General features: G+C 43.8%; 2 protein-coding genes across 2 annotated transcripts; both read right to left on the reverse strand.

Moving 5' to 3' along the window:
• Nucleotides 1–1,173: 1,173 nt before the first annotated feature.
• Nucleotides 1,174–15,800, reverse strand: LOC125713299 (protein unc-119 homolog A-like). Its single transcript, XM_048984303.1, has 5 exons — nt 15,291–15,800; nt 3,492–3,605; nt 2,695–2,794; nt 2,230–2,402; nt 1,174–1,564 (listed from the first exon to the last, which is right to left on the reverse strand). Exons 1-5 carry the CDS (start codon nt 15,586–15,588, stop codon nt 1,452–1,454), a joined length of 798 nt encoding a protein of 265 aa, XP_048840260.1. The 5' UTR covers nt 15,589–15,800; the 3' UTR covers nt 1,174–1,451.
• Nucleotides 15,801–18,225: 2,425 nt separating this feature from the next.
• LOC125713301 (beta-crystallin B1-like) lies at nt 18,226–19,985 on the reverse strand. The gene is made up of 5 exons (XM_048984307.1): nt 19,917–19,985; nt 19,654–19,772; nt 19,053–19,185; nt 18,716–18,858; nt 18,226–18,394 (listed from the first exon to the last, which is right to left on the reverse strand). The coding sequence occupies exons 1-5, from the start codon at nt 19,983–19,985 to the stop codon at nt 18,226–18,228; spliced, it is 633 nt and encodes a 210-aa protein (XP_048840264.1).
• Between the last annotated feature and the right edge of the window lie 2,637 nt (nt 19,986–22,622).

The following is a 22,622-nucleotide window of genomic DNA, read 5'->3' on the forward strand; positions in this document are numbered from 1 at the left end:
CTTTGAGATTAGATGTGTTAATGTGGGAGTTAGACTCAGACATATCAAAAGACATATTTCTTACACACAGATTTGGATTGTCTTCTTAAAAATGGCAGTGAGATGCTGATGCAGGTTCACAAACAGGCTTGGCAGAGTCATACGGCACAGAACTGCTGCAGGACCCTAGATCCGGAACCTTGGAAGAGTTCAAAGGTCATACACGGCACGACCTGCCGAGAACAGCCTGCGATGTAATATCGTTCGGTAGCAGGGATTATTAGCCAGGTCATATACGAGAAAAGCTTCACTGCCTAACAGTATTTACTTCACTATGGAGGTGAGGGGATTCAAATACTGTTACACCAGCAATTTCTAAAGCCCATGGCAATTATAGAGAAATTACAGTTGAAGATTCATCCTATCAGGTGCGGACCTAGAGAACAGAGAGGGTTGGGAGGCCACTGTATGGAGTAAGATTACAATGCATAATCAATTCTGAAATAACTAAATGTGACTTTACTATTTATTGACCTGAGATCGGTGTCACAAGATCACATGACATTTCACATGGTGACACTGGGGCATGAACACATGGGGTGTGGACAGCCTGCTGGTTATCATGGCTACCAGTGACTCTTACTAGGGCAGATTTGAGCCCCTCGCTATCAGTGTCTGCTTGTGGCGATGTGTCAGCTTCATACAGACACGCACAAAGTTAGGAGAGGAGTCCATGATTCACTGGAGAAGTGAAACACGCTTCCCTTTTTTCTTGGCAACTTGTCTGGAACAAATTAGTCAAACGCAGCAGTTTATAGACACATCGGACGTAACAAAAGAGCAGCGCTGAATACAACTTTGATGGAAAAGGCATGACCTTCAGCTAGGCTACACTCTACACACTGATGGTATCACTGACTATAAACATGTTAGTGTTTCAGACTATCCAAGCAGGAAGTTATTCTAACCATGGGCTGACTTGCAGATTTGTGACCTACTAGTTCTGTCTAAGGAGACAACGCTAAGGGTGACTTACACCAACGCTAGATGATGCACCTGGGATGGCTTTCATTCGAATGTTCTTAAATCATACAGTTCGGTTACTTCGACCATTACAAAAATAATTTGTAAATGCTACTCAAAGGGGCTGTGTGTGTGTGTGTGTGTGTGTGAGAGGGAGAGGGAGACTGGGAGACGTATCCACAGTTGGGGGGGTGGGGGAGAGACAGATTCAGCAGTTTGAAGGGGAATTCTGGAGCTGCAGGTGACCAGGTAACCAAAGAGAAGATATGAAAATAGTTCTGCAATGTTAAGTCCCACTAGACAGACGTGTCGAGAGTTTTAAGCAATGCTTTGTAGTTCACTGGTGTATGGGGTGGGGGAGCCGGGCTCCGGACCTGGTGGGCGCAGTGGGACCTCTGATCTCTGTCCTTGGCCTGTCCATCCATCCATATGTCCGCCCGTCCATCTGCCTAGGGTCCGCCACTGTACGAATAATCTGCCTTGTTATGCATCACCAGCTTGTTGTCCACAAAGTAGAAGCTGTCAGATTCAGTCTCAAATGGATGCAGGATCATCTCTCGCACTGCAGGGGGCAGAGGAGAGGGTAGATCAGCCATGTGTGGCTCACCACCCCCACACATCCGTCATTACACACACTAAACACCAGGGGGCAGACTCCTACATTTGTTTGTTACAAATAAGTAGCAGTAGGTTAACCCAGGCAAGGTCTCACTGATTATTCATTGATTACTCACTGATCACTCACTGATTATTCATTGCCGGTGCTGAACAGTATATTTGTAAGCAGTTTTTGTAAAATGTTATCAGGAACTGTAGTAGACATGGATTCGTATTTAGAACAAATGTCCAAAACTCACACAGTCCACAGGATACGTTTTCATGCAAATTTAGATGGAAATTTAACTAAAGTTCTTTGTTGGATTACATGAGGACTGAATGAGTTTTAGATCGAAATACTGTATCACATGGTGAAGAAGCCTGACTTTATGTCATTGGACTGAGTGAGTTTTGGAAATTTGCTCTTCATTTTCAAGGTTCAAACCTTGTGATTCTCATTTCATTTCATTGCTCCAGTAGAATATCCTACTACATAAATCAGTAAAATTATAAACCATATCTGTCAAACAACAGCAACTGCAAAATAAACTGCAGCCACGGCACTGTTGCAGGAAAGCTACTGTATACTACATGTCCAATTCTCACGCTATACGAATGTCTGATCCTTACTGAGGTCCTCGGAGAGCGGTGGGAACTCGTAGATGTGCTCGCAGGTGTTCTTGCTGCTGGGGATGCAGAAGCCAAACTCAAAATCGAAGCTCTTGAGGAGTTGCTCGCGGAAATAGTGCCTCTCGATCATGCGGAAGTTGTTGATGGGCTTGTCGCCGACAGTGAACTCTACCCTGCAGCAGAAAGGCGAGGTCGTTCAGCATCCCATGGGATGCCCCCCCCCCCCTTCTCGTCACCCTTCCCCTGCCCCGCATCCACTGGACGTCATTATATATGGCTTTCTTACCCGACTGCGGTCACGTCATGGTCGCTAACTCTGGGAAATGAAATTAGATGTGGAGCAATGCACACACACACACACACACACACAAACACACACAAACACACACAAACACACACAAACACACACAAACACACACAAACACACACACAAGGAGACGATCTGTCTGGTGTATCGATACTTACGTAGCGCCAACCTGCCGCAGCCGCAGGAAAGCAGGGGTGAACTGGTAGCGTACAAATCGTCCAGCGTTGGGGTCCAACTCCTTCTTCTCACCAGCTTTGTCTGAGGAGCACACAGAAGAATCACGCTGAGATTCTCGCACATCCCTAAAAAGACAACTCCCTTCTCCTCCTACTGAGACACCTATAGGACCTTGAGAAATCTGTGCTTCTCCTACATTAATATGAAAAACGTTTTAAGGATGCTGCTCCTTTAAGAGCGGTCCGGTTTAGGTCAGCTTCATCATGTGTAAGGGGGAGGGATTTATTTTGGAACGTCGGTTTGGCAATGGACAGAAATTTTGTGTGGCTTACAGAATAATTTCTTTAACTGCATTTTATCGCATTTCACTGCATTATTCAGAACATGTTTTTAATTTTTTGTATATATATATATGCATGTTTTCTTTGAAACACAACAAAATATTGTACATAGTTTGATTGTTGGAAAAAAGAGTCAAACTAATCAGAATTTAATATCCCTCATAGGCGTCGTTTTGCATATAATAATCTCACTGGATAAACATGCACCACTGGAAGAACAGATGTGAGTAAGGAATGCTATTAAGCCAAATCATCACCCTCCGGTAATCCCCACGCTCGCCTTATGCTCAGCCCTCCGCTTTAGGCTCTCTCCTCACCCACACATCTTCTCCTTGTCCTCAATCCCAAGCTCTCTCGTTCCCTTCAACATCTAGCCTTAGTTTGGTGGGGGAAGTGACCCAGGCATGTCCTCTCAGACAGAGAATATCACGGCTTACCAGTGCTCGGAGGCTTGGTGATTTCAAAGAGCACGGTCCCTGTCTCCAGGTCGCGTATCTTGAACCTCGTGAAGTCGATATTGTACACATTCTCCTCCGGGCTGCATAAGTAATCTGAAAGAGAGACCAGTCACCTCACATAGTCGCAGTGTCACCAACACCCCCCCCCCCCAAAGGCCTCTTGAGGACTTTATCAAGTGTCCTTCCTAAATTCCATTCTTTCACACCTGCTTTACTGATCTTTCTATGTGAAGCTACTGTTTGCGCCTTACCACCGTCGTATTCCTCATAACTAGCTTCATATTCTCAACGCTCACCTACCTCAAACACTGACAGAAAAGGTCTCCACCCGCATTTGTACTATAATGTTATTTTGCAGTCTACTGTCCATATGCACCAACTCACACCTACTGTTTACTTGTATTACTGCACTGAGCCATTGTTCTGTACTGCTGTGTATCGCTTTTTGATGCAGTATTTATTGATCAGTGTTTATCCTTCAGTTGTTCTTTGTTCTTGCTGTCTGGTGTTCTGTAGAAACACAATTGCGTTTCATGTGTATAAAAAGATAATAAAAAACGACTGATTGAACTGAAAACAGTGCCGACAGAACATTTCAGAATTTGGATTAACACACACATACACACACTGAATTCTGTTACAGCAACCCGAGGATTATTCATCTTAAAGATTAAGGAACACCGAAGGTCAAGTTACAGCATAAAAGCACAACAGCTGAGCTGACCGGGAGTGACTGACTGTCTGATTTACGGTCTGAAACTATATAGTGGATCTTTGATGAGTGAAACATATCAGTCTGAAATTTCCCTTTATCGCGAAATGGTTTTTTGTTTCATAATATCTATGATTAAAGCTTTATCGAGCTATTTAGGGTAAATATTTTGGGAATTTGATTTGAATTTTGATTTAAAAAAGGAGTAACATGACAAAAATGGACCTTCTAAGGATATCTAATATAATTATTAATATCACTTAATATAATATACATGGATGGACGGATAGCTCACACAGACATATACATATATATACACAAACACACACACACAAATACACATACATATACATATATATGAGAGAGAGAGAGAGAGAGAGAGAGAGAGAGAGGGAAATTTAAAAAAAAACCAACACACTAATTTTCATGAAATGGTTCTGAAGTATGATCAGGCCCCTCCCCCATTATGCTGGCCAATTCTAGGAACAGGTGGGACCTCTGACCCCCAGGGCTGGTCACATGACTATATTACACCAAAAGAGGCTTAACAAAATTCAGCATCACATGTGGAGGAGCAAAGGACTATGGGATTACCGATAACCATAGCCAGCCACCCAGGAAGGAGCAAGGGGCTACTAAACGTTATGAAGGCACACGGTGTGCTGAGCAGGAGTGGTGCCACTATACTCTTACAATCTGTGTGTGCAGATCCCCAAACACCAGGTGCTCTTAGACAAACACAGCCAAAAGACATTTCAAACGCTGCCAGAGGTTGGACAGAACATGGCTGGAGTAGATGGGTGCATCACTAGGTCAAGAATCTCTTGAATGCTGAGCGAAGATCCCTACAAAAGTGTTACGTTTTCCGAAAGTTTCCTTTAAAACTTGCAACGGGTCCAGCCTGTCACCCAAGTGAGCTGAAAATAGGGCGACATAAAGCACGTCAGACGCTCAGCCTGCTTTGCAGACCTTCGATGGACTCGGGCTGTTTAGGGACCTGTCAGAAAATTCACAATGGGAGACCTAGCAACCGTCTCAAAAGCAGAGTTTGATCATCACCCACTACTTGGTCTCTGTTGCTTTCTTCTGCTCGTCTTATTCTCGCTCCATTTCTCTCACACTGATATTTGTCTACTGTGCACAACCACGGATCAGTAATTGCCATCATAATCCCTCCTCTATGCACCCTTTGCTCAACTGTGATACACACTTAGGCTAAAACACTCCCTTCCAGGATTCACTGTCGTTTGCCCTACTTCATCTAACAATGGGGCATATACAGCAAACAGAAGCATCCGAACCAGCAAGGACGAGTCAGGGAGGCAAACACACACAGAGACATTGCCAGGAAGACGCTGCGTCATTAGACCTCACATCAGCAAATGCAGGCGTGCAGACGTGCAACCGCAAATCGACAGGAAACGGAACAAGAAGTAACAGTAAGAGACTGGGTGCAGACCCAGTTGACATTTTTGTATTCATATCTTTGTGGGGACTCTCCATTCATTTCTGCAGGCAAAACCCTAATCCTAATCCTAACCCTAATCCCAACAATGACACCCTTAACTCCTACCCAACCCTAACCTTAACCATAACTAAGTCAGAGATTTTTTAAAATTGAGTTTCCCCTTGTGGGGACCAAAAAAAATGGTCCCCGCGATGTGATATACACATATGACCACACACACACACAAACCTTGGTCTTGCATGCCATGGCAGTGTCTACCCAGTTCATGTGATGAATCATCACACAGTTCCGAGAAGCCAAAAAACAGATTGTTTCATTTCACTGAGCAAGCAGACGGCTGACACATTTCACTGTGACCGTCACCTGCTAGTACGCACCAAGATGCCAACATATGACACAACCACAAAGCACCCTGACAGCAACCATTTGCTGCTTCTGGAAATCGGCAGGTAGATCCCTGTAGACAGCCTACCCTGGAAGGATGCTGGATTGTTAAAGGGTTTGTGTTATGACTCGGTGGGTTACTATATGCTATCACAGCACAGTCAGTCACTTCACAAACCAGCCTTTACTGGAAACTGTGTCATCCATTGCTGCGAGGCATCAGCGTTGCGAGGGACAGGATGTCTGATAGGAAAAACTCCCCCACCGCTGAACCTCAGAAGCTCTACTGATGGCAACAAATATCAGAATCTATTTATATTCTTTAGCAAAGTTAGTTGTTTTCCTGTTAAGCTAAATCTGTGATTTGCGTTTTCATTTGTCACTTCATCGATTAAAGAGCTGATATGTTTTTTTCTCAATAAATTAAACCAGTGTTTCCCAATCCAGTCCTCGAGGACCCACAGACAGTCCACATTTTTGCTTCCTACTGGTAGCTAGGAGGGGGTAAAAGCATGGACTGTCTGGCAGGGGGATCAGAGGGAGCAAAAATGTGAACTGGATGTGGGTCCTCGAGGACCGGATTGGGAAACACTGGATTAAACTAATAGGTTGTAGCTTCTCTTTAGTACATGCTTGGCACGTTGAGCAGATTTTAATTCTTGACTAATTTTCGTTTAATGGGACAAAAGCAATATCTTCTGGGAAATAGATCCAATACTGTACAATTCTAGTTTCTCATCTACTTCAATACAATCTGACCCATGAACCAGCAGTGGGGTATATTTTGATTGTGGTTTTAAATGCCTTTTTCACAGGTCTTTGCAAGTGACAATCTATTCTAATCGGCCAAGCTGCTCTTGAACCGACTGAATCGAGAGGCAGAACATGTCTGAAATGTTTACAGAGGAAAAGTAGTATAAAACTTTCCACTAGGGCCTTAAAGGTATAGGCATTTGTTGTGTACTGTACGGTACACCATTTTCTGTTCAGTATGCACAATGAGTCAAACGAAGAGATTTATTGACATGGGTGGAACCTAAATTCACAAGTTTGATGTTCTCACGGAGAGCATTACGCTAACCGCAGCTGCGAGTTCATTATAGTCAGTTATCGGCAGTGAATTAAACAAACACTGGACAGAGAGAAGTAAATAAGATCAGAACTGTTTCTATATTTAGATTTTTCAGTTTTTACATATTTATTTTTACAACTTCACACTGTTCCACTGCATTTGAACTAGAGCGGTGCTGAGGTTCCACCCACCACAGAACTGGCCTCGGGTTCTCGTCCCTGAGGTGGTGCATCATACGGTGGGTGTGGCAACGCGCTGTATAAGCTCACGCTGCTCATCTCTCTTTCTATTTTTACAAAGTGCAAATAAGCATCTTTTAGGTTTTGCTATTCAGAAACAAATCGGCAGATGCATTGCCTGTGGTTTACGACCGTTACTAATTGTTTGTGTTTGCAGTTGTGATAATAAATAATTTAAAAGCAAATTGTTTTCCCTGCCGTACAAAAATTGCATCCAACCACAAACCCAAAACAGACATTTCTCCTGAACCGTGAATTTTGCATACCCCTGCCCCTCCACCCTGAACAAGCTAGCAGTCATTTGTTATTGTCCTTCATCATAATAAAGAACATTTGGGTTGACAAAGTAATGGTTTTAATAATCGGACATTCTCTGCACGTTGCGTGTGTTTTTTTTCCCTTTAGCAGCCCAAAAATGCCAACTGTCATTGATTTGAGGCACCCTGCATGCCACAGCCTCGGTGATGAATAATCATTACATTCTGACTGCTCTAAAACAGAAGGATTCAAATTCTACAAGCGTCGTCGCAATCAGTGTCATCACTTGTGATGGGCCATTCTCTGAACTGAACCTGTTAACGGAAACTCTTGGAAGGAGGCTTATTGACACATTTTGGGAGGCTCCCCCAATCTACCACCCACTCATCCCCATAACACGGTCACCTAGCAACCAGCCTTCATTTCTCATCGGCAATATTTCTGCCTGTGTTCTTCACTAGCTGATGGCATTCAATGAACGGAGTAATTGCAGGCGGTACTAACAAACCAAAAACGGTAAACACATACTTAAACATACTGAAAGTGTGACAGTCTGAATATGTGAGATGTATAATAATAGTTCTGGGAATTTTACTTGTGTATTAATACAAGAACTCAAACTCAAGAATTCAAATGTGAAGCACTGACTAAATGTAAGCAGATGTTTGTGTTGGACGTGTGCTTTTCTGTTCCAGGATATGAGCAGGATTGCCCATCCCTGATATTACTTATATTACGACATTTTTTTTTTGTTTTATTAAATCGCTGGAAACCAGAATTGTAACAGAAATTAAAATTTGATGAAAGTGCCTAGCTCTAGTTTGAGTGAATTACAGAGAGAGAGAGAGAGAGAAAAGGCTTTTCTGCTTTTCTGGGTGGTATGTTGGTTCATTGGGTTCCGCTGCTGCTTCAAACCTTCAGCCATGGGGATTCAAAGTCGTGCTGCTGCTTTGTGTGGAGTTTGCATGTTCTCACCACGTCAATCACCTTCTCCCTGGGGACTCCGGCCTTGTTCCTAAGACGCGGCTAAGCTAAGTAGCATCTCTAAATTGCTCTTGGCATTTGGGCATGTACCCTGTGTCAGAGTGTCATCCATCCATCCATCCATTCACCTACCAACCAGGGTAAGTAGGTACAAGGTGGTTGAATGTACTTTCATTTTTATTTTCTTTCACCCTCTGATCCGACTCCATTTATAATACATACCCATGGCACATGGAACTTAGCTATAAGGCTTTGCCTCGTCACCCGACACCATCTAGTAAGTGACATCCCTCCTTATGCAATACTCCACATCGAACAGCACACTGTACAGATATAACATTCCTAGACTGCGATCAGTCGTGTGTGTGGCGTACTGAGGAAAGCTGCACGGTGGCTCTGCGAAATCCAACTTCAACTCCACAGCCGACTGCAAAAACAGCAGCAGCCGGAACAGAAGCCAAGCATCGGCAGTCCCTAATACACCTGTAACAAAATGGCACCCAGCCTCTTCTAAGCTGACGCCCACGTTCACATTGTGCGAGTGGAAGCGTCCATTTATAGCTACTAATCTGGGAGATTAGCCAGGGGGAGTTGGGGGGGGGGGGGGGGGGGGAGTTCCCGGAGGTCTGAGTCCACAAAGACAGTCGCTCAGCCGGTTCACATCACCATCTATTGTGGCTTACAGAGCCAAGACTGGGCCGCGGTAATGGGCACTAACTGGTTTGACGATATTTTACTCTCTTAAGAGTTTGTTCTTCAATAGGGCAGCTTGGCTTGGCCTCCATTAGAGCAGGTAGTCGCAGGAAAGTGATTTACTGGAGGAAATATCATTTCTCGGTCCAGAATTGTCGCATTAAAACATTTTTCCCCCAAAATAAAGCCTATTTCTCACTCTTTTGCCAACTTATGCCTTATTATTTTTCAAGAACTGCACTAAAATAACCGAATGAAATGCAATGATGTTCATTATTCTTCAACTAAAATATTGGTGCTCTACTTTATTAAGGAAACCTTAAAACCTCCATAGACTAGGAACCAAAATAAAGTTAGAAAAACGAACCTTTTCAAGAGGTTCACAGCTGCCATGTTCAGATCCACCATGGAAATGAAGGCGAGGTCCTCCAGCCCATCAGGTCAGAGGGTACCCCTGTACCCCAGTACCCCTGTACCCCTGTACCCCAGTCTCAAAAACTGTTACATTTAATGACTTGAAATTTCTGTCTTTTAGTATCAAAACAAAACATTCTGACTGAATACAACATAGGCTAATTTTCATTTTTTTTTACCTGTTGGTACCTATCCATTATCTCTGCTTGCTTGTCTTATGCAGAGTTGCTGGAAGCTATAGGTGCAAGTCATGGAATAACCCAGGATGGGACGCCAACCCTTTGAAGGGCACACACATGCGTTCATACCTATGGACAATGTTGGACTGTGGTGGGGGGGGGGGGGGGGGGGGGAGGTGCGAGAACTTGGAAGAAGCATGGGGAGAACATGCAAGCTCCATATATATGGAGCTAGGGTGGAGACATGAACCCCAGTCTCAGAGGTAGGAGGCAACAGTGCCAACCACTGCTCCACCATGCCACTCCAATCAGTACCTAATCAGAGCGATAAGTTTGCCCTCCATCAGTGGGTCGGTTCAGACATCAGACTGGCTTTCTATAGTCTTCATCAGAAGACTGTGTGTCTGGTCTGCACCAGTTGCATCTTGGCTCCACCTGCATCTGGACTCCATCTAATGAGGATGCTTTGATATCCACAAGGGCGATTTCCAATGTGGTTCTATCCGGGATTGGCTAGGACATTCACTCCAATTCTCAGACTATCTCAGATTAATGTGCACTTGCTATGCTGTCATCCGCACAGAAAGACTTGCATACGGAGACCCCAACAACTTGGTGAGCTGTAACGGATGTCTGTGGGCAGACATCACAGTGAGCAAGCGTAGAAATATGTACATCTGAGAACCTCTCCCTGCATTTATTCTGCATTCCTCCCTCAGACCCTTCATCGCGGTGACAGCTGTGACCCATAATGCCATAGTGCTCGCATTTATACGCTCACAGCCCCATGCCCACTCGGTTCAATATGAATCATGTCAAATACACATTTTACCCGCTACAGCACAAACATATAAGAGAGAAATGCGCACAGCATGGATACCACTGTGCATAGTGGCAGGAGTTCTGTCCAATAGCAGCCACACTTACTGTGTGTCACATTCTGATTGGTCAGGAAACTGAACCTGTGCACACTTCTTAGGACTAAGGAGCCTGTTCAAGAACAGGGGCTCTGATACCATGTCAAGCAGAATCAGGCCAAATTAAATGCATAAATACATACTGAAGAACGAGGTAAAAACAGGACACTCGGCCTATAAAACTAAAAGATTTTTGCTACTTAAATTGCACCACTTAATTAAAAGCATGTAGAATGTTAAAAATGCATTCATAGAGAATTCATAAGCAGAATGCAAGTATACCATACCTTGACCGCTTTAATATAAACAAATATAATTATGTTTGTTATTAGTGATCATCATATAATGTTATAACAATCATTCAAGGTAAATGCACTCAATGTTTTATAAATGCATAATTAATGCATTATGAAGGTGCGGATAATGTGAAGCATCCCCATACTAACTCACATACACTAGAGCTGCACCACAGGTCAGATATGCTAAGTAAGCATCAGAGGCAAAGTCACCCTTCAGGCCGCAATACCGGCCAGACAGACTCCATATTTCTCATACTCATGCCTCTGCAGGAGAACAAGGCCTCATGCTCAAACAGGCCAAGTATGAATGAGATGCTGAAATGGGTGCTATGATGGAACCTGACGTGTGGCTTTGGGTCCGAGTGCCAGACTGGACTTTGCTGATGTACTGTTAAGTGAGGCTCTTAACAGGCACTGCTTCGGTAAACATCCCACTGCATGCGTGAGCAAATCGCTGACTTTTCCACTAATACAATGATGCACCACCTAACTGCAACTATAACATGCCTTTGGGGAGAGCAGCCCTACTCTGTAACCCTGTAACCCGCCGCCCCCGATGTAGGGCACACTGATCGATTTCAATGAATAGCACAGCAGCAGAGAGAAACGCATGTAGAGCATGACTGGGAAAAAGTGTGGCTGCTCCTGATATTGTCGTCAACTGGCTGTTACAAGATACAGTAACGCTTCACATTAACTGGACCTTAATAATGCATTTATAACACATTCATAGAACATTCAGTGCACCTTCATAATGCATTCATAGAAGATTTATAAGCAGTATGTAAGTATACCAGGGCGGCATGGTGGTGCAGTGGTTAGCACTGTTGCCTCACACCTCTGGGACCCGGGTTCGAGTCTCCGCCTGGGTTACATGTGTGTGGAGTTTGCATGTTCTCCCCATGTCATCGTGGGGTTTCCTCCGGGTACTCCGGTTTCCCCCCACAGTCCAAAAACATGCTGAGGCTAATTGGAATTGCTAAATTGCCCGTAGGAGTGCATGTGTGAGGGTGCCCTGTGATGGGCTGGCCCCCCCATCTTGGGTTGTTCCCTGCCTCGTGCCCATTGCTTCCGGGATAGGCTCCAGACCCCCCGCGACCCAGTAGGATAAGCGGTTTGGAAAATGGATGGATGGATGTAAGTACACCTTAAAACCCTAACATACCTTAATAGCTTTAATATACATTAATAACAAATATTATACGATATAATGATTAATAACAAATATTATGATAACAACAATGTATATTAATAACAAGCATATATAACATACATATAAATGCATGTTAGGACATTAAGGTACATGCTACTTATGAATGTTCCATAAATGCATTTTGAAAGTACACTGAATGTTCTACAAATGCATCATAAAGGCATTATGAAGGTGTAGTTAGTGTAAAGCGTTACCCAAAATACTTGCTGGTATATATGCACTGACTGGCCTATATGTGGCCCTTACTGATGCCTTAGCTGGGTGATGCAAGACACGTCCTGGTAGAATATTTATGATTGACCTACATGTGGTGCTTCGAGATAAATGCAACATCATACATCACCCTACCAAACTCATCTTGGAATAAATCGTCGACATTATCAATGACACAGAGGAAAAGTTGAACCTGGGATAATTCAGGTCCCAGGAGAGGAATTGCTGGTAGCCTACACCACTACTAAGCAAAAAAAAACAGTAAAATTTAAGTCACTTATGCAGAAGTCATGCGTTTACCAACATCATTTATCTACACTGAGACATAAAAAGGGACACGCGTTCCAGGACCATGCTGGTGTGCTGTCAGGTGTGCTGTTTGGTGAGGTGTGCACCTTTCCCCTATACTCTGAGGTAAGCATGCAAAAGCTCAGTATGCAAAAACATACACTTTCCCCTCTATACCTTTCACGACTGCGTCAAAGCAGCAGATGAACCGGTCAACGGTAACAAAGGGAAGCCGTGACAAGCGAGTTTCTGTATATACAACATTAGGCAATTAATAAGGATGAACGCAACCACTGTAGTAATTATTGGCATATATATGCACTGCAAAATTTCAGTGTCACCCTATCTTTCACAAACAGAGGAAATACTGCACCGTACTGCCAGGAAATTCATGGCTTGTATTCCAGAAGCCTGTTTAAAAACGCGGGTGAGAATGAGTCAGTGCAAAGTTCCAATACTCACCCTGATTATCAAAGGGTCGTTACATACACACATCTGGCATTATCCCAGAAGCACTCCATCCCTCCATCCATCTGTTTTCTGTAACCGCTTGTCCTATTCAAGGTCACAGAGGGTCCCGAGCCTATCCCAGAGGCTACGGGAGCAAGGCAGGGAACAACCCAGGATGGGGGGCCAACCCATCACAGGCCACACTCACACACCATTCAGTCACACATGCGCACCTACAGGCAATTTGGTAATTCTAATCAACTTCGGCATGTTTTTGGACTGGGGGGAGGGGGTTGAGATCGGAGCACCCAGAGGAAACCCCATAATGACAGGGGTAAGACATGCAAACTCCACACACATGAAGCCATGCAGCAGCCATGGATTCTGGTGTCAGAGGTATTTTCAATAGGAGCCCCTCCACCCTGCCAACCGTACCCTAATACACAGCACAACAGCATGTCATTATAAGAGTGGGAGCTCCTTGCATTTTAACCTCTCCTCTTCACCTCTGCAAACAATCTAGAGAGCTGCCATTCTCTTCAACTGCTTGAGGGAGGAACAACTTATCCTTGCCTAAAAATCTGTTAAATAAAAAGGAGAATACGTTGATTTTTCATGGAAAGTCAACAAATGGGCAGTTGCAAGTGTCACCTGTTAGCTAAGCGCATAAAACATACAAAGAAAACGATTGCCGCCCAAGTTATACATTAAGTATTTCGTAAACATTTTTATCCAAAGAAACTTGTATCTTTCCACTGTCACCTGTCTACAGAGAGGAATCAATTAGTAGCATTTGAGGTCAGGTGCTTTGCTCAGGTGTGAGAATCCTGTTAACTAACCAGAAGAAAATCAGCCAAACAGGCTCACATGGAAAGCATTAGTCAGTCAGACAATAGAGTTTCTGTGTAGACCCAAAAAGTAATTCTTATACAGTTCAAAGGTACCGGATAAAAACCATACAATCCGATCGGTCAGTAAACAGCTTTAAATTGTCCTAACTCCTCATGGGGAGGGTGTCTCCGAAATACCACTGACTACCCGTTATGTAATCCTGTCCAGGTCTGTTAGGTAAAGAACTGAAAAACAAAATCGCTTAGTGGATTTCAACAAACACACAACCAACCACATGTGCACCCCCCACCACTCCTGACTTTGTGGCTTCCTTTTTAGTGCACGGATGTTTGTCTACTCAGCCTCCACTGCGATTCCCAATTAAGAGCCCAGCACTTAAGCCCAGTAAATAATGTGAATGTATTTTTTTTTCACACTTTTTCAAAGGTAACTTGTTTTTAACAACATTAGAAATTCCCACAGAAGTTTTGTATCCAAGATATTGGCTCTGGCTTTGATTTTGAGGCTAGTATTTCAAAACATTGAGGTCTACCGTGCTGGCAAATAAGAAAAAACAAATGCTAATGTATAATGAACGTGAAAATGATTTCATTGTAAATGAAAATAGTCGGTTACACAACAAAAAAGCCCGGACTGATGGAACGATTAATCGCGAAATGACGGTGCCGAATAATCGGATCAACAACACCATCATTTTCCCTTTACGCGGTTATTCTAGCTGCCTATATATATATATATATATATATATATATATATACACACACATACACACACCTCTCATTTTTTGTCATACACAAGAATATCTCAAAAAGAGAATGGCAATCGTGATAGTTACCCTGTACCAATTTGATGATCCCTGTGGACACATCTACACCATATAAGCATTTTCCTTTTAATAAAGGTCACATTGTTTAATAGCATCGCAAGCACACAAAGTGGTAACATGTATTAGTAATCGGAGTGATTATAATTACAGCGCAAATAGTGATGGGCTGACCATTAAACGGTCACCGCGGTAACCGATGGACCTTTAAACCTTCGAAAAGCCAGTGGTATGACATTTTAGAATATTGGTGTTTAAGGAAATCTACACTTTAACCTTTATTCAACTTCGCGCATCCGTATGCATATCACACGACTTACTTTTCGTGATCTTTTGCAAGCCGAGGACATCCTCGGGAACTATTACGGAGTTGGAGCGCAATTCCTCTTCCATGGTCGCCGGGACCCCCGAATCCGACGAGCTGCATCCCTTCTTCACTTTCATTGCCGCCTGCGCTTCTGGGCTCGGGTTCGCCTGACTGCCACGGGGTTGGTTGCTACTGGTGCCGCCGCTGTCTCCACTGCAGCTGCTGCCAGGATTACTGCCACAAGGTGTCCTGGCGCTGGACGGATTCTGGCTATTGCAGACAGCCTCTCTGCTGGTACAAGAATAGCTCATCCTCCTCCCTCCCCGGTCCACTAAGGTTAAAAACACGGCCTCTCTCCCTTCCTAACTCGAACGCTCAGCTTGCTTAATTAAAATCGCCCGTTTGCCCCGTCTATATCTTAGGTTCCCTCTCAGAAAGGACAGCCCCGTCAATGCAAGTGCAAGAGCTCAGCGTAAAGCGTTTCGGAAGCAGCGAGCGGCTGCGCTGTCTGCGCTCTTATCTGCAGCCTGACAATCACCGCGTTGTTTGGTTCCCTCCGGCGGAGGCATGACGTTGGCGGTATGAATTCGTATTAAGGGAACTACACCTCACGCTTCTCAGTCACATGCTGTGACAGGGATTCATATTTGAACAATGAGGAATTTCCAATGAATTTGGTGATTTCCAGGTATCTACGTTGGTAAATCTGACATCAGTGTATTAAACTATTACCCCTCGGAAAACTGTGGTACAACCCAGTCTGCTCGGTTTGCAGGAAGCGAGAACAAGTAGTTTAAAAAAGAAAAACGGGTTACACCGCTTCGTAATGTTCCAGGTGCCTGCTGTGTAGGAAGTGCACTCTCCCCTTCTGACTTTCTCTCTCTGGCGTATAAATAAAGCCATTTACCTATCAACGTGTAAAATAATCGTTTGTAACTGGCAGGGGGATATTCCCTTCCTCTGACCTACGTTCATTCATTCATTCATTCATTCATTCATTCATTCATTCATTCATTCGTTCGTTCATTGACTGCACACTAAAACTGGTTCTTCCGTTACATTTCTTGTATAGTACATCTACATAATGATATGACTGATCATAAATTAATATATGGGTTCCAGACTTCAGGCAGTCATTTATTAGAAATGATTTGTAATCAAGTATTACATATGGCAATATTCCTTAAGATAGTGCAAATTTGCCCAAACACTTTCGGTCCCTTAAAATGGGGATGTCTATGTATAAAAATGGTTACAATTGCCGCGCAATTTACCCGGAATAACTGCTTATACCCTTAAATAAAAGTTGGCAGTCTGCACTTCAAGCGAGTAATAGGAGTTTCATTACATATTCATTGCGATACAGAGACAAAACAAAAAATAACGAAAGTCTCACTGTCTGAATACTTATGGATGGCACTGTATGTGATGGACGATGACATCACCGTACTACGTATGAGATTTAATAGGCATGTGATTCGCTTACTGAGGTTTTTATTCATGTAATAAATGCATGAATGATGCATGATAGGATCCAAACTCACAAACTGCTGCCAACATGCGTAGTTCTTTAATCACACAACCATTCCTCTCGCTTCCCAGTTCTGTTTTGTCTCATTCTTCTACACAAGCCTACCATCTATACAATGAAGCTGAATTGATCTTTTCCCGTGGGGACTCATTACACAGAATCACACTGACCGTTGTGGGCCGTGTACTTAAATAATTGTAAAAGAGAATATATGATGGTTAACAAGAGGGCCATAAAATCATTCTCAGATTCAGATGGTAGTGATCTGGATGTTTTACATCCAAAGCTAAACTAACTTGAAGGCTATAGTTGATCAATAAAATCCAATATTCATTTTGGAAATTACTTTATATATTACTAACAGGGGTGGCCAGTCTTATCCTAAAAGGACCGTGGGGTATGCAGGTTTTTATGCAGGTTTTTGCTGCAACTCCCTAATTAGATTACTAATTAGAGCACTGATTGGCTGAACAGTCCTCACACCTGGGTTTGAGCAGCTGTCATAAAAGTTATCTCAAAAACCTGCACACACACTGGGCCTTTGAGATTGGCCACCCATGGACTACATCATATAAGAATTATTTTATATGTGATTATACTATGTATCATTTGATTACATTATATATTATAGGAAATGAAAAAAATCAAGTGATGACAGAAATGAGGACTGTGACTGATATGGCTGTTTTGATGTTTATTTCAATTTGTGAATGATAAATTTAAAAGCTAAACCTAGACAACTGTTTTTTTTTTCTCGCAAATTTCAGGATCCCTGAGGAAATATTACAGATTGGAAAGACTCTCTGAGATCAGCCAGTAACAGAGTGACATGCTTCTCTTTACTGGCTTATCCACTTAAAAAAGATTATACTTTTGTGGTCAGCCAATCACAAACAGGAACGTTACGGTCTGAAGCCTTTGCCACAAACAGCCAATCGACAACATGGTAACCCTGTGGCCTCTGATGATGACACCTGTCTTCTGTGACCTTCGTGAAGGACACGGCAAACTGGGAAGGAGGTCGAAGAGCCCCCAGCTGATCGTGGGACAAATGATCTCTTGCTGTGCGTTTGCTGGGATGTGCCGCAGGGCTGCTGCCCCCTTAACAGAAATGTTTAAGGCGTAGAGAAACAGACTTACTTCTTAATAAAAACACAAGCTGAATAATCTTCTTTACTAATAATAAAAACTCATCCTGAAGCATCCTGTTTTTTATCGGGGTGAAAGAGAACATGTTACAGAAAATGTCATGAATATTGTAAGTGATGGAGCAGACAACTATTCAGTGTGGCTCACTGAATGACAAATAGTGTAGCAGCCAATCAGCTGCAGGCATCCGCAGCATCAGTTCGCCCCCTCGCTTAAAGTGGCAGTACTGGCATGTGGTGGCTGGTGGGGGCACGTCTCCCACCGGGCTCTATGCCGCCATGTCAAAGTGACCTCGTCGATGAGTCATCATGTCACGCACACGCCGGATGGCCTGGATCTGGGGGTGCTGAGCTCCCCATTCACTCCAGTTCTTGTAGGCGCCATGTTCGAACACATACTGGTAGCCACGGTAACCGGGGTATTGGTACCCCACCCATCTGCAAATGGAAGTAGATAAGGAGGAGGATTAGAAATGACGGTGATTGTCAATCATACCCTTGAGAGATTAAGGAAATTTTATTTCAGGAAATTATTATGAATGAATAATGTATTTAATAATCAAGGAAAATGCTTTGCATGAGACAGCTTGCATGATTGTCTGCTGGTCCCATATGTGCATCGGATTCTGACATATGTGCAAACTTCATAGATGAATGTAGGAAGCAGAGAAGGGGTCCAACGTCCCCGTGTCCTCAGCTGAGCAGACACCTAAAGGCAGAGTGTAGCCTGCAGGGGGCGCCGGTTCGGACGGGACTCACGTGCCGCCGGTGACTTCAATGCTGGCCACATGGCCCCGGAAGCCATAGGACCACAGGCTGGGGATATCCTCGTCACACACCTCCATCCTTCGGCCCTCGAAGCTCCTGCACTCAAAAAGACAGATCCTATGGTCCCGGGGGTCCTGTGCAAAAACCAGGGTGGGTGTATGAGGTGGAAACAAAATACTGAAAGGTATAAAAAAAGGTGTAATGTGGCCAAACAAACCTCAGACACACGATGTAATGGACACTAAAGTTAGATGGTAGACTCTCAAATATGCCAGTATATAGCGATACAGCTGAAGAAGCATGAGGAACAGACCACGGTGGGACTCACCATGCGGACAGGTCTGACCGACATCAAGCAGTCACTGCAGTAGCTGTTGGACCAGCAATCCCAACGTGGATACTCGCCTTTCTCCAGTATGAACATCTCCCCCAGCATGTTCTCCAGCTCATAGCCCACCCAGCTGTGCAGTGCACAGTGACAACCAATCAGTACTGAGTAATACTCGGAACTTGCCCTAACTTGCATAAGACTTGGGGTGAACCAATCAGTACTGAGTAATACTCGGAATTTGCCCTCACTTGCATAAGACTTGGGGTGAACCAATCAGTACTGAGTAATACTCGGAACTTGCCCTCACTTGCATAAGACTTGGGGTGAACCAATCAGTACTGAGTAATACTTGGAACTTGCCCTCACTTGCATAAAACTTGGGGTCAACCAATCTGTAATCGGTAATGCTCAAAACCTGTCCTTGGATGTGAAATATGCAATATCTGCAAATCAATAATGCATATTACAGAGATATTCACGTGGAGGTACTCCAAGAGTGTTCAGGTCTTTCACATGGATGTACAGGAAGTATATGTAGTTTGAAAGCAGTCTCCTTGTCAGTTTGTGTGTCTGGGACAATATATGCGTAGGTACTCACACTCCACACTCGACCCGAATGGAGCGGATCCTGTCCATTCCGCGGTCACACAAGTTCCGACACTTACTGTTCAGCTCCATGCACCGGCCTTGGAAGTTTTCATACTCAAACAGGCAGATCTGGGGCGAGATGAGTATAGACTGAGCATGTGAACTGGTATTTACTGGTTACCCCTAAGGCCACACTGTCTACTGTATGTGCAGACAGTCTATCTTATCTTATAGTGCAGCTGTGGCATGTCTGCGCAGATGACAGAGACCTACCTTGTAGTTGCGCAGGCCCACAGAGGCAGTGTGACTCCCTATGCTCCCTTGAACAGCAGTGTGAGCCATGGTTCAATCTATGAGGGGGGCAACTTCAAAGAAATAGAGCAAAATGTTTTAAGGGAAAAACAATGGTAACACATGCTTTCTTAATGCATTATAATGGTCGGTATAAGCATTAAGGATGTTTTGTACTGCATTATGAAGGTATTATAGTGCATTATAGATGAGAGCCTCATAAAGCATTCATAACGCATAATACACATGGCTATAATGTCTTATGCCTTTTAATAAATATATTATACCCATGTTTATAATGCTTTATAAAAGCATTATGATGTGTTATGAATGTGTTCATAGATTATTATAGACATGATATTCATAAAAAGTGTCGCAAAAAAATAATGTAAGCTATGTTTTAGTACCATGTCTATGAAAAAATGTCTGTCAGAATTTGCCTTGGTGTTGATCCTTGGTTCCGATTCAGGAAGGTACTCAACCCTAGTCCTAGCATTAAGCTCAACCCTAACCTGAACCTGAGTGCTAACTGTAGCGTTAACTTTAACGCAAGACCTAACGCAGCTGTTGTAACTCTGTGTCACCAAAACCTTACTTAGACCTGATGCTGTTTAAGGAAATTTGCACCGTCTGAAACTATTTCGTTTCCTCTTTCCTGCAAAACGAGGTCTCTCAACATGGCATAAACACCGAATGTGATGCCATGGGCCGTGTCTTCACAACGTGAACAAGCTGACACATCCTATACATGAACTTCTGTCCATCCTGAGTCCAGTAGGAATCTCACCTGAAGGTTGCCAGCAGGTGTGGGGGAGAGGGGACCAGGGTACAGGATTCTGCCCTTATCCCAGCCTTATATATACAAATATAACCCCCCCTCACCTAGATTGGATGACAGGGAGAGATATTGTGGGGGCCAGGCCTTTCCTCCTGCCTCGCTGACTCTGCATCCCTTTGTCCTCATGTTCGCTGAGCTGCAACCTGGATCAGCAAATCCCCCCCACCCACCCCGTGTCCTTTTCCAGAGTGGGACAGGGGGGGCTCACGCAGGCCTGCATGTGAGTGCAATGTGCTGACCTCAGGAAACGTCTCTGGCACTTCCATTGTGCGAGTGCACTTACAGTGAGGCCGCTTTGTGTGTGTGCATTAGCCCTCCTTCGTTCTGCCCCCAGCTGCCGATCTAACACACAGATTGCGAGGTCAGGGCCGGGATGTTACACCATGCGCTTTAACATGCCGAACATGCTGAGAGACAGCGGCACCTGCAATGTTTCGCCTGAAGCGCTTATTGTAGCGCACATGCTCAGTTAGGGCTTTTAATTCACTGTCGCTGCTAGGGAACAGGGCAACGATATGGAGTAGATTAGCTGAATTTTTCTCAGTACTGAGGAGCGGAAATGAGAAACTGTAAAATACATAAGCTGATCTGGATGGGGCTTATCTGTCTATCGCTTCGGTCGAGGTCCTACCTAGATCACACTTTACCGAGATCTCGGACACTGTTTATTTCCCTTTGAGTAACTCCCTTTATCTTTTCTGTTCTGCATTTCTGCGTGTTTCAGTTCTACTCCTCTTAAACCGACGATCAGAACATTTTTTTGTTAGCTGAGGACTTACATACCAACTCCAAATAAACCACTTATGATTAAGCCCGTGATTATTTGAATCACATGTATTACGGCTGGAACGAAATACAACACTGTGTCTGCCCTGTCTAGCTCTCTTCTCCACCTTGCACTTCTCCAGATCATCTTGCATATCCTAGGATATAAACTGCTATACATGAAACTTCTATCGCCTTCAGATTATGGTCATCAATCAGGGTTGCCAGCTCTCACGCCTCTGGAGTGACTGTCACGCTTTCAGACAGTCACGCTCACGCAAGGAATCTTGCAGCAAATGTATATTATTCCATTATAAACCTAAAATTAGGTACATCAAACGTGTTGGGTTAGTTTGCAAACCCTACAGACTATTTACAAGGTAATAAAACTGTCACATGCATGTAAATGCGTGTGCATTTGTGTGCAGACTTGTCTCAAATTGAAAATTTCACTCCAACTACCTGACCAAAGTTGGCAACCCTGACAAATTCTGGCCTCATTTGATTCGTCTGCCTTGTGCACTGTAACCGGCGGTATTCTACTTCCAGATCCCACCTAATAACATCCACAGTTTAGTGAATAACTCCATGTACTGTATGACAGTGCTTTGTGAAAAAGGCGATCCTGATTATTTAGCTGTCTGGCAGAGATTCCCTCTTCAAGTGTTTTTAGAGAGAGACCAATGTTAAACCACATTTACATTTAGGGAATAAAATCCACCTCGTCACTCTTGTACCCAGAGCCGTCGCTTGGATCTTAAGACATCTGGGGCTTATCCCAGAGCCCTAATCTGTCTGAGGGTTCAGTCTGAGGCATGGTTATTAAAACATCAGAGCTAAGCAATTATCCAGGCCTTGTTCGAATTCTGTGCCAAGCTCGTGACGGATCTGCTAACACTTGGAGGTGTTTTCTGCTCATTTCTCGCAAGAATACTTCCAATAAAAGACCCTGTGGTTTTGAATGTTTGTATCTGCAGATGGGTGTTACATACAGACACATAAAAGCCTGTTCAAAATTGGCTTAAGTGTTCAGGGGGGTCCCCATTAATGCTCGTGTCACATCTAATGTGTAAACGAACTGGCTT

Source organism: Brienomyrus brachyistius, chromosome 18, assembly GCF_023856365.1.
Source record: "Brienomyrus brachyistius isolate T26 chromosome 18, BBRACH_0.4, whole genome shotgun sequence".
NCBI classification, from domain to species: domain Eukaryota; kingdom Metazoa; phylum Chordata; class Actinopteri; order Osteoglossiformes; family Mormyridae; genus Brienomyrus; species Brienomyrus brachyistius.

Bases quoted from the DNA above. Each gene is read 5' to 3' on its own strand.
- LOC125713299 (XM_048984303.1), bottom strand. From the start codon at position 15,588: ATGAGCTATTCTTGTACCAGCAGAGAGGCTGTCTGCAATAGCCAGAAT. The intron at 3,606-15,290 runs GTAAGTCGTGTG...TCTCTCTTTCAG, and splicing joins CTTGCAAAAGATCACGAAAA to ATTACTTATGCAGCCCGGAG. The intron at 1,565-2,229 runs GTAAGGATCAGA...TGCCCCCTGCAG, and splicing joins ACCGCTCTCCGAGGACCTCA to TGCGAGAGATGATCCTGCAT.
- LOC125713301 (XM_048984307.1), bottom strand. From the start codon at position 19,985: ATGGCTCACACTGCTGTTCAAGGGAGCATAGGGAGTCACACTGCCTCT. The intron at 18,859-19,052 runs GTGAGTCCCACC...GTTTTTGCACAG, and splicing joins CGGTCAGACCTGTCCGCATG to GACCCCCGGGACCATAGGAT. The intron at 18,395-18,715 runs GTGAGTCCCGTC...TTCCATTTGCAG, and splicing joins ATTGAAGTCACCGGCGGCAC to ATGGGTGGGGTACCAATACC.